The sequence below is a fragment of the Saccostrea cucullata genome, unplaced genomic scaffold (assembly GCF_032062105.1).
Source record: "Saccostrea cucullata isolate Sc308-1 unplaced genomic scaffold, CSIRO_AGI_Scuc_v1 ctg15037, whole genome shotgun sequence".
Taxonomy (NCBI): Eukaryota; Metazoa; Mollusca; class Bivalvia; order Ostreida; family Ostreidae; genus Saccostrea; species Saccostrea cuccullata.
The window spans coordinates 28379-40727 of record NW_026930504.1 but is presented as its reverse complement, the minus strand read 5'-3'; the positions used below and the strand labels follow the sequence as shown (position 1 = coordinate 40727).

General features: G+C 33.7%; 1 protein-coding gene across 1 annotated transcript; it reads right to left on the bottom strand.

Annotated features, from left to right (window-relative positions):
- Positions 1-320: 320 nt before the first annotated feature.
- LOC134228838 (von Willebrand factor A domain-containing protein 7-like) lies at positions 321-9689 on the bottom strand. Its single transcript, XM_062710537.1, has 8 exons — positions 9439-9689; positions 9058-9180; positions 7636-7812; positions 5796-5874; positions 4303-4574; positions 1400-1636; positions 1121-1240; positions 321-496 (listed from the first exon to the last, which is right to left on the bottom strand). Exons 1-8 carry the CDS (start codon positions 9668-9670, stop codon positions 321-323), a joined length of 1416 nt encoding a protein of 471 aa, XP_062566521.1. The 5' UTR covers positions 9671-9689.
- Between the last annotated feature and the right edge of the window lie 2660 nt (positions 9690-12349).

The following is a 12349-nucleotide window of genomic DNA, read 5'->3' as shown; positions in this document are numbered from 1 at the left end:
AGGGTTAGTTAGGGCTAGGGGGTTATGGTTAGTTAGGGCTAGGGGGATAGGGTTAGGGTTAGTAGGGTTAGGGATAGTTAGGGTTAGGGTTAGTTAGGGTTAAGGGGCTAGGGTTAGGGTTAGGGGGCTAGGGTTAGAGGGGTTAGGGTTAGGACTGCACTCAGTTGACCCACCTATCCCCTCCACCAATCAAAATTGATCACGTGATTTCTCTCAGCCAATCAGAATCTTCCCCTATCTAGGCTCCTTATACTACTAATATACATTTCCTTTTTTTTTGTCTCTTGTTAGTAAAAGCTAATATATCAATTCAATGTATTCTAGAAAATCAAACCTATTGCACGTCGTCGTCGACCACATTCATTGCGCAGACGAAATTTTGCTGTTATGTTCTTTTCCAGTAGAATATTTATAACCTCAGCTTCTTTTTCAGGGTCTTTAGGAGGCGCGTCCGTATAAATGTAAACGGGTGAGTTTTTATTAGACAGAGTTGCCCCTACAAAAATGAATTAATTAATTTTAAAAGTAAATTCTAAAAACATCGTTTAAACCTAAAAGACATAATTATAAGAAGCATATTAAAAAGATATTTTTTTTATGTATATTACTATTGAAAGTCTATTTGTTTTTGAAAAGAGGCAAAAATGGCTTTCACGGCCATATAAGTTAAATGCATGTAAAACAGCTGTATAATAGGCAATTTAAAGGATCCACAGAAGAATAAAATAGAACAAGGCCATCCTTTAAAAAATGTTTGCTTGGCCTCTCCCGATTAAAGGTAAAATTATTGTGTCAGTGGCTGGGGTTAGAAAAAAAATTTCCCAGAAAAATTGAACATACATGTACTTGTTGGTGGGATAAAGGGACTAATAAGAGAAAAAAAATTAAGTGTCCTAAAATGAAAAAAAGTTTTGAGTCGGACCAATTTTAGTTAGTCGGTCGAGAGAGGGCAACCAAACATTTTTTTTAAAGATGGCCTTACGTGTTTGACAGGGCATTCATTTGTTTACTTTTATCTTTGTTTGAATAATTAATTAGCTAAAATTAAGATAAATTGTAAAATTATGCTTAAGGACATCACACAACAGTTAGAAATAAACGTACAAAAAGATGAAGCTACCTGTTAATAAACCAGACAGACTGTATTCGGGACAGTCCGCTCCACCACTAACAGAGAGTTTGCTTAACCAGTCAATCATTTCGTCTGCATCAGCTGTTACTCGGCTTGTTTCAAGATCGACTAAAAATTAAAATTTATAAATAACATTCTTTTTTTCATTTTTTGAATTTGTACTAGAAAAAAAATTCCAAAGCCGTAGAAGAATTTGAGTTTGAAAAATGAAACGGAATGTTTTGAATATATAGATATGTGCATATTTAATGTAAATTTCTCGCAAACCTGGATCACTGAATGTTACGAGAATATATTTTTCTGGCACATTTTCTGATGTCTTTATAGCGTTCACGAATGACGTTGTTCCTCTCTTTACTCCGTCTATATTGTCAGCCATTGATCCAGTAACGTCGACGATAAAAGCAATTGAATAGTCTTTTATTTCTTTATTTCCAGTATTTGATTTGATCTGGAATATCTCTGTGGATAGGTGATTTCCTAGCATGTTGAAAAGGCCGTCATCTTCAATTAGAAAAAGTCAGATGCAAGTTGCGACGATACAATGTACATAGTTTTGTCCCCTGCTTTTGCGAAAACGAGGGGACATTAAATCTCATTCGTCTGTCAGTCTGTAGTTCTGTCTGTAACAAAAACTTTAACCTTCGTCATATCTTTTAAATTAAAAGAGATAGGGCTATCTTATTATACATGTATAATACCTGTGACAAAACCTTTCTGAAAACACCATGAATTTGGACCTTGTGACCTTGAACTTCGACCTACTTTTCAAAAACTTTAAACTTGGCCATTTCTTTTGAGTGAGTAAAGATTGATTGATTGATTATATACTGTTTAACGTCCCTCTCCAGAATATTTCACTGATATGGAGACGTCACCATTGCCGGTGAAGGGCTGCAAATTTAGGCCTATGCTCGGCACTTATGGCCTTTGAGCAGGGAGGGATCTTTATCGTGCCACACCTGCTGTGACACGGGCCCTCGGTTTATACGGTCTCATCCGAATGACCGCCCCATTTAGTCGCCTTTTACGACAAGCAAGGGGTACTGAGGACCTATTCTAACCCAAATCCCCACGGGGCGAGTGAGTCAAGATGTTGCATTCATGTCATACCTGTATATTGGCTGTGACAAGACCTTTCTAAATAGTAGAGGACTTTTGACCCCATGACCTTGAGCTTGAAATGAGACCTACTTTAAAAAAAATTAATTACTTTAAATTGGCCATAACGTTTGAATGAGAAGAGATAGGGCTTTCATATGACAGATGTGTTTTATCTGTGACAATTAGAACCACAGGGGCCGGTAACATACTGTTTATGATTTTACGTAATCACTATATATATACAAACAAAAAAGGAAAGGGAAACAACGTCAGCCCGAATTTACACAGGGTCGATCTCGGAAATATTTCGTATTTCATAGAAAAAAGTACGTAGCCAATTAAATTATAACTAGAAATAATACTACAATAAATATTCTTTAATAAAACAGAAACCTCGTTATTTTTTATAGCGTTTAAGTTGGGTAATACTAACTCGATATCCCGTTGTGCGAGTCGATGTACTTTAAGTTGTCCACTAAAACGAGGCAAAATTCGCACATTTTCTCCAGTTTTGAAGTCTTTCCGGAGATGGAAAACACAAAGTAAAGATCCAGCGTTCACGAAAATCATCTTTTTCTTTTGTTAATTGCAATTAAAAGGTACAACATCTCCGATTTGAATAAATACGGTAGCTTTTTTCGTTCACAGAGATGCTCGAGCCCAGAACAGACGACATTTTGGAAAAACCCATGATTGGTAAAAGGCGGAGCGTGATTGGTCAGATCTGTTCTAGAAAAGCACCATTGACCAATCATATCTCGCGTTAAATATTGAATGCAATGTTTAGCGAATTTAGTGGACGACTTAAACTACATCACTTGCATGACAGGATATCGGATCTGCAAAACACAACTTACACGATTCTTAAATGACCGCGATGGTATTTTTATTAAAGAGTGATTATTACTGAATGATCCCAGACGTTATTTCACTAACTGCAAGGTATTTTATTGAAAACACGAGTCATTTCCGAGATCGACCCTGTGTAAATTCGAGCTCACGTTGTCTCCCTTTCTCTTTTTGTATACATATAGTGATTACGTAAAATCAAATTCACACAGTATGTTACAGGCCCCTGTGATTAGAACTATCTAAATACACTATGACCTCGTGACCTTGAAGTTTGACCTACTTTTTAAAAACTTTGATCATGACTTTTGAATGGGTAGAGATAGGGCTTTTATATAAAACATGTGTAATGCCTCTGACAAGACTTTTCTAAATACACTGATTTTTGACCCTGTGACCTTGTAGTTTGACCTACTTTTAAGAAAAATAAACATTACTTTAAATCGGCCATAACGTTTGAATGAGAAGAGATAGGGCTTTCATAGTACAGATGTGTTTTATCTGTTACAAGACCTTTTTAAATATACTATGATTTTTTTTACCTTGAAGTTTTACATACAAAAATGTTCAGAAATAAGCACGCTAACTCTCGATTCCTGTCTACATTCTGGAACCATTTAATAAATAGCAATTTAACCATAAAATCTTTGTTTAATACAAAGAACAGTTCAATGGTAACTGGCGATTTGTCTTAATAAATGCGCTAAACAGTAAGTTATCCACAATTCCAGGTCTTGAAAAAAGGGGGGTAGACGATATTTTCCATTGAAATCGGAGTTTCAAGCATCACCATTTTTTGAAATAGCCTTGGATATGATTAAATGTTCCTTATATCTTTTCTTACGTTTTCGGCAAATAAATAAAACATAAATATATCAATAAAATATGTTTCAGTTGTAAATCGCTCAGAAATTGATGGAAAATAAGCATTTTTGTCTTTTTTTGTTAATAAACATATGTTCCCCCAGTGTCACACAAAAAGCTTTGGTATGAATTTTGAAATAACATTGTTTGAATTTAATTATTTATAAAATCTGAGTTAACTAATATGTTGTGAAATGTTTTGGGACACACTTTGAAATTAGATGAACATTTCTTCTTTTTATAGGGAATTTTAACTATAATTTTTACAAGCATCACAATAATATTCAAAATGATTTTTATTAAAAACTTTGCGTTTGATGCTTTATTTTTGTCTGTTATAAAAAGTAGAATACCTCCATCTGATAAAAAATAAACAGAGGCTTGTTTGGCGGCCTCAAAAGCTTGTTCGTGCAAGTGGAAGTGAGGAGCATGTGCAGCGGCTGATCTCCCCTTATAAATACCACCCGTGGCTGTCTTCAGTCGGGTTGTGTCATCCTGCGAACCGTGACTACATTTTCCTGTCTGCCCTTCACTTTTGAGCGGTTTGGATACATCTTGTCCAGCTCTGTATCCACTGGTTAATTTAGTTGTTATGGTATTGTTGATGCACATTCCATTTTGAATGCTTCATTTTTTATTTAAAAAAAAAAGTTTCTTAGTTTAATCACAATTCTGAACCTTAGTATTGCATCATATTAATTATTTTGAGAACAAAACCCAAGCAAACGTCAATAAGAATGTGTGTTAAACTCGTAAAAGAAACATGTATTTAAATATATCAAATAATATATATTTGTTATACAAATCGTATTCTAACTAACAACAAGTCGAAAAACGATATTGTATTATTGTTATGTCGCAGACAAAACAAGGACACGCAAAACGGAGCATCGCTGATCTTTTCTTTTTATTTTGGTGGAACGGGACAACATACCTCGCATACTTGTAAAAGAATTGCACTTTAATCTATCAATAATATGCAAGTCTCATTACAAATAAGTAAGATGTACCTAAAGTGATTATTTTCTGAGACGAGGTAAGAATTTGACAAGCTTGACAAATTGATAAAACAATATTAAGAGTCTCTTTTAAGTCATTTTTTCGCAATTTCTATGGCCGATACAATGTCCTTGTCGGTAGCTACAATCTTTAATTTACTAGTATTCAAATTTCGATGGTCGTTATTCATATTAGTGTTTAGGCCATTTACACACTGTATTGCAAACGGATTTTCCAGTGTTTTCCCGATGAAAACAAGGAGCACATGATGACAGGTGTGAACTGTAGCCAGTGGGATACACACTTCTCCATGGCACCTGATCCCCCGCCCTCTGATGTTTTAGAGGTCCCTGTTGCCCCTGAATTGTATAATTTGAACGGATTTTTGAGCTTTTTTGCTGTTCGTTTTGTTACGTTATGCCTGGTTCTTTTCCATCATGTTACAGAAAGATCGTGTTGAATGTTGATCGTTTACTTATCTCATTCACTGAGTATTATTTTCTTTATATTTTGTTTTCAAAACCAGTCTTTATCAATTATTTGTTCGAATCTTAGCCGCGCCGCGACTGACCCAAGTCGATACAAAAGCAAGTGTACGTCATGAAACAGTAATGACTTAGGTATATGTCGTCTATACAATTTGCTAGCTTAAGTCGTTCGAAATCTTGGTACGTTGAACAACGATCAATATTCAGAATTTACAATTTTTTGACTTATTTACGACTTATCTAGTTCTTACGATTAAGTATCTTATACACTGACTTTGTAAAAATATTTTCAACTGTCAACTCTATCCTTCAGTACTTTATGAATACTTTTCAGGAAGAATAAGTTAAAATATAAAAACCTTTCCAAATCTGTAGGACAGTTGTAACAAGTGTCTTCTGAGAAAGCATTTACAACCTCAGGTAGTACTTCTTTTATACCTTAAATAGTATATAAAAATTGTTTGAAGGTTAAAGAATTGATTTTTAAAGAAAATTTTAAAATAGAAAAGTATTAACAAGGTAAACAATTTAAGGTTCCAAACGAGATCATGTGCTACACACACAGATATACAATATATATAACAAAAAAAAACATTGATGTAGCCATCAATTGTCGCCCGGGAAAAATATGAATTAAACCATGGAAATTACTCTTGATCATCAAACCGCTTCGATTTGTTGATAAAGACATGCGTCTGAATGATTGAGACTATGATGGAGAAAATTTACGGAAAGCTTTAGTTTGATTAAAATTAAATAAAAACGATACACTTTTAAATTTCATCAATTCTTTATGTAACTGTTGGCTGCATAAAATATAAATTAAAATCAGTCACATGGATCACCTATCACCAAAAATATATTTGACTTAATGACTATAAAACAAAAACTGTGTAACGTACGTTTTTATGCGAAAAGTAAATTTTAATGTTTTTAAAAAAAGGGACCTGTCGTTTTTTGATAGTAAATGAGAAGCAACTTTATATATTAAATATGAAAAACATATTATATATTTAAAGATGTACTTCATGGAAGCACGTATATTTTGTAAATCGTAATTTGTAACGGAAAAGAACATTCTGATAATCTTTTTTAATGTTTAGTTAACCTTCAATTCTGAATAACTTCTCCCACCTCAATCCCCATACTTTAAAACTTAAACTTATATGTATAGAGCACCCGGTCCTCCGGGCTGCAATGAACAAAATCTAAACATGACCCCCCCCCCCTAATTTTTGTCAGGAGAGTGACAATAGAGAACATTCCATGCTGACCAGTCACATCTGCTATGTCTCATCTGTGAAGTGAATGAGCTGGGAGTCATGATCATCATAAGCAGGTGATAAGGGAATATTTTTACATAAAAAAGGCAAAGTTGGCGATGGAAAAACTGGTCATATTATTTGTCATACTATTTTATTTGTTGTAAATTGGCCTAAATTGTCTTTAGTCAGTTAAACATCCAAATATTAAAAAAAAATGTGACAGCTGACTCTGTGTCGCTTTTATTTCAAGTTCACTGGGTTATATCGAGTCGACATACACTAAAAATAACTATTAAATGGTAAAACATCGTCGATATATCTGAATTATGAAACAAGGCCACAGATAGTTTTCCATCTTGTGTAGTTTTCCAATTAATTTTACTTCATATCAATATAAACAGGTCGATTATTAAGTGAGCACAATTAGTGTCCATCACAATTCCAATTTTTTTTGGGGGGTGGGGGGGGGGGGGGAGTGGCCTTCGAAGATAAAATAATTGCTGTCATTGAGGAGCTGCAGCATCCTTTTTCTTTTGATATCAGAGTACTTGTGAGCAGAATCAGTCCGTTTTTTCCCGAGTTTCGTTTTTATCAAAAAAGCAGTTGTCTATTTAAAAATTAATTTTCAATTTTTCGTAAGTAATAAAGTTGTTTAAAGTATGGAAAAGTCACAGGGTTTAATATCATCGACTAATTGAAAAATTGATTTTTCACTCATATAGAGACGTGAATAAAAGTTGAAATGTACATGTAAATATTATTTTTTTCAATTTTGTCGGACCTACCCATGTTCAAAATGTTATTTGTTGTTCTTTCTTTCGTAATACTTTCCGTGCATAATGTAGTCTCTCCAAGTTGAAGTGAGATGACTTACATACATGTACGATATCTTCTTGATTCGTTTATATTCATTAATGTTCTATTTAAATCTTACCGAACTCCTTTAGAATAGCGTCACCCTTTAGCTCTACCCAGTTAGTATTACTGTAGAACTGCTGGATTGTATAGAGACAATGTCCTATTCGTTCCCTCAGTATTTCAATGTCTGCTGTAGATGCTGATTTTGAAAGGTCTATCAAAGATTTCCTTAAAGACCGCACGTGATTATGAGCTGAAAAATTAGGAATACAAGCTGTTTTATTTTAAAAACATGAAGAAACAATGTATGAAAAAACACATCACGTACAAACTATATACATAAAGAAATTCATACGTTTAAAGCTTTTAAAGCAATATTTCAAAAAATGAAATGACTAAGGATTGTTATTTACATTTTGAATGATAATCTTTAGATTAAACAGTGATCACTTTTTGCTCGTAAATAACGGGGGCGATTTACTTCCGAAAAGGGATTTATAATGTACAAGATCTTCATTTGTTTTCTTTGTTAGTCGAAAACGTCCTATGTTCTTGGTTGATCTGATTATTTGAATAACCAAAGAAATATTTTCGCTTTAGCACTGAGACAGAAAAACAACAGGAGAATTATCGACCAATCATAAAACGTTGTCTCGATACTTGCATTAAATTTCTGTGTTGCGCTTGTTTGTTCGATAAAGAAAAACCTTCCTGGTTGTAAAGTTAGTCACAAGTCTTTCCAAAAGCATGTTCTAGATGTTTAAAGAAAAATTCCAGAGCAAACAAAGAACAAGGACAAGAGAGGTTTTAAATTTCATGATCGACCGAAATCGATAAACTATATAATTTATTTAGGAACACGCAAATTTAATACATTTAATGAATTATTCACCGTCATGTTCAATTCAATCCAATTTTCTAATCTGTATATATTTTATTGAGAGAATCATTAGCAGTAGCTAGATAGTATTACGATCACGAACACGTGAATGTATATATTGTTATGAAATGAATGTATTATGTTAGATGTGAATGTTATATTATGTATATATATATATATATATATATATATATATATATATATATATATATATATATATATATATATATATATATCTATATATCCCTGAAAATATTAGATTTCCTGCAAAAGATTTAAAAGGCAATCCCCTGAATATATTTCAAACTGGGTTAAGTGATGTTTTTGTCTTTACGCAATTTATATATTGTTCAACTTTTTAGTTGAATTGATGAAGGTAGATGCTTAATTTACAAAATCGTAATAATTAATTAATTTTGCATCTCTTTACCCAATTGTAAAATATTAAAATATAATTTAAGGAGATAGACCCAAAGATGGGATAAATGATACGTTTATGGAAGCAAATACCAAATTAATACTGATCTTTAACATGTTTACTTAGCCTTCTATTTCTCTATTAAACTGGTGCAAAAAAACTGCCTGTTCTATACTTTGTCATACAAACTGCGATGTTACCCAGGAATATCTGCTCCCCATTAACGTGGTAATATGCTTTATCGGCCAACTCTCTTTGAATCTCGTTTTGATAATTGGTAATGGCAAAAATATTCTGAATGAAGTGGGTCTGAGAGTCTCTGTCTGTAATGAGATTAATTAAACATTCCATAAACATATGTTTTAAAACAATATGATTCCACAGTCATCAATTTTTAAATGTAGTATAACATGCACATGTAAATTTTACTCCGACTCATATCAGATTATAAAGAACGGTTCAGATGAAAAACTGGCGTCTTCATCAATTAAAGGAAAACTAAAATTTGAGTATAAAGGTATTAGTTTGATTGCCTTTTGGAGAGTCAAAGGAACACGATATAATTTTGAAATTGTCCTTACCTTTTCCAAAGAACTCATTTAATGCTTCGCTCGGTGTTCGCCCTGTACTGTTAACAAGATTATGCCTCAATAAAAAATTATACGTCGAAAGGTATATCCCGTATATATTTATTGTAAGATGCGACTTTGATTTGTATTCTCCTGGAATATTCTGAGGAGGAAAACTCAAAACACGGTAATGTCGATTAAATAATACACAGACCATTACAACGAGAGAGAAAAATCCTTTCATGGTGGCACATTTAAAGAGCTTCCCCTGTCAATGTAACTTTGGTTTTATTTCAAATTTTAAGTATATTTAGAAACAACTAATTTGAACTCCAAGTGAGAATTCCCTAGTCCATTTTATGAGAAAGTATTTTTGATGTCTGTTGAAAGTTATTTGAAATCTGTCAATCAATCATATTATTTTATGACACGTAAACTGCAGTGACTTTAATTATTAAAATTGTTTTTAATCCCAACAAAACATTCAGTGTATTTAAAAGGATAAATTCAAAATGACATATTTACATTGACCACATTCTTCAAGTATCATCTACTTTGATAGAAAAGATTTGGGGGTATATAGTTTACTCTGTCCATCCGTCTGTCCCTCTAGCTGTTTGTTTGTCCGCAAAAACATGAGCATAGTCGAGCACATAAATTTCAAATGTACTTTCCTTGTGACAAGACGTTTCCTTGGGTACGATCATATTTTACCTCCTGATCTTGAAGTTTGACCCAATTTTTTTTAATAATTTACCCAACTTAAAACTTGTCCATAACTTTTGAACAGTTGGTGCTAGAGGTTTTATACTTTACGTTTACTTTTGTAAACATACCCTTTCCATGGATGACCCGGGTATAACTATTTTGTATTTGACCCGTATAAAAAAAATTACATTGTACTTTTTAAAAAGTTTGTACTAGATCTAGAGCATATATATTTCACTGGTGTATCCCATGTGACAAGGCTTTCCTTTTGATAATAACAATGTTGACTTTTTGACGTTGACCTTGGAGTTTGACCTACTTGTGAAAAAATAAACCTTCGCAGTAACTTTTACACGAGCTGGCATATTTCACAAGTATATTCATTGAGACAAGTCCAATTTTCACCTGTAGACCTTGGATTTTGACTTGCATTATATTTGAAACTTCAACCTTCGCCAAAAGCTGCTGTACAGGTCCTTTTTTCTACCTTCAACGCTTTCAGTACTGGGTATCTATAGGTGTTCTTGTAGAAGGGATAGAAGTATATCTCGATATGCTTTAATTCCGATATGTCAGAGAATCAAATTTATTTCACATCAGTACTAATTACTAAATAAAGGCTTTGCGCCATTAAAGTCTGCTTAAGTTTGCTTGTAATACAAATTACACAGCGAAAGAACATAATTTCGTGTCAAGTGACCATGAGGTAAATATGATATTCTAACTGAGCCAACATCAACGCCGTTGTTGAAAATCAGCGCCAATCTCGTGACAAACCTACAGGTGATGCTGTGAACATTGAATTTGGACGATCAAGCAAGGCACAAGACTCAAATTCCTTTGACATTGTTTGGGCGGGGTGAAAAGCGCTCTTTGAAATGTTCAGTAGAATTGGACATTACCACAACGCCTTTAGTTATCGGGAAAAAATGTTTTCAACGATTTTTCGTTAAAATAGAATTTCGAATGTTCTGTATTTTTGCTGAAGAAACAAGTTATCGAATCATTTTTAAACGATCAATGCACATGTAGCTCTAACAAAATAGAGTTGTCTTCCTTTCGATGTATTGCCACAGCTTTCTCCATATACAATGAAGAGCTTGAAGTGGTAAAAAATTTCCCGTTTGAATGGAACGTTTTGAGCTATCTTTAGAACGTTGATTGTCATACAATGACACGCCCATTTCTTTAGAAAGGAAAACTTGGTCAAATGCTTCATTCGAATACCTGTTCTAAGTAATAGTAAGATCATACGAAGAGAAATCTTCGTCATTAAGAATGGGCGGAACGAAGCGGAACCCATTCTTCGTGAAGAAGATTTCTCTTCATATGATCTTACTGACTTAGAACAGAACCTCAGCCAATCAAATGCATGGATTAAAAATAAACTCCTCCCACGGCTGTGTCATATATAAGGCTCAACTTGACCGCTCGTTGTACATATCGAACACGCAATCAATATCGAACACACGCGGTTTCAGAATGGACTCCCAACCCATTCAGGTTAGCACGGGATTATATGAAATACCTTGATTTACTGAGGAAATGGTATGGTGAAGATATTAAAGTTTCTGAACTAATGAATATCATAGGAGTTAGAAGCAAATTGAAAGGGGGGGGGGGCTAAACCAACAAAAACAAATAAACTCTAATTTTCAATGCCTATATTTTATGTATATATTTGCAAGAAAAGTGGGGGGCTAAGCCCCCCCCCCCCCGGTTCCGACGCCTATGAATACTCATGTAACAAGAATCTACATTTTGGAAAAATGATTGTGTTAAGATGACAAGGCCCTAGTCAGCAGAAGTGTGTATGGCTGTCTAATATCAAATAAAAATTTGATGAAAATTGTGATTAAATCTGCCTTCAAAGACAAGGTTCGTTTCTGATATACATGACGATGGTTGTATTTTCTGTATGTACCGAAATGTGAAAACAAATAATATTCAAAAAGCGACAAAAGATTACAGTGGGGAAAAAATGTAGCAAGGCCTAGAAAGTTTAAATATCATGATTGTAAACAGCACGTGGGTTTTGAATAGTTTCTTTTTGTGTGCTGAACAAAGACCAATGAAGACACACCCATATAACAGTCAAGTGAACCAATCAGACACCGTTGAATTTTTCAGAAATAGAAGAATTCTTCACCATGAAGAATCAATTCTTCGAAAGAAATGGAAGCATTTGATTGGCTGAATAAGTAGGTTATGTTCT

Coding starts and splice junctions, on each gene's coding strand:
- LOC134228838 (XM_062710537.1), bottom strand. CDS start 9,670: ATGAAAGGATTTTTCTCTCTCGTTGTAATGGTCTGTGTATTATTTAAT. Junction 1,241..1,399: donor CGTAACATTCAGTGATCCAG/GTTTGCGAGAAA, acceptor TTTAATTTTTAG/TCGATCTTGAAACAAGCCGA. Junction 497..1,120: donor TCTGTCTGGTTTATTAACAG/GTAGCTTCATCT, acceptor TCATTTTTGTAG/GGGCAACTCTGTCTAATAAA.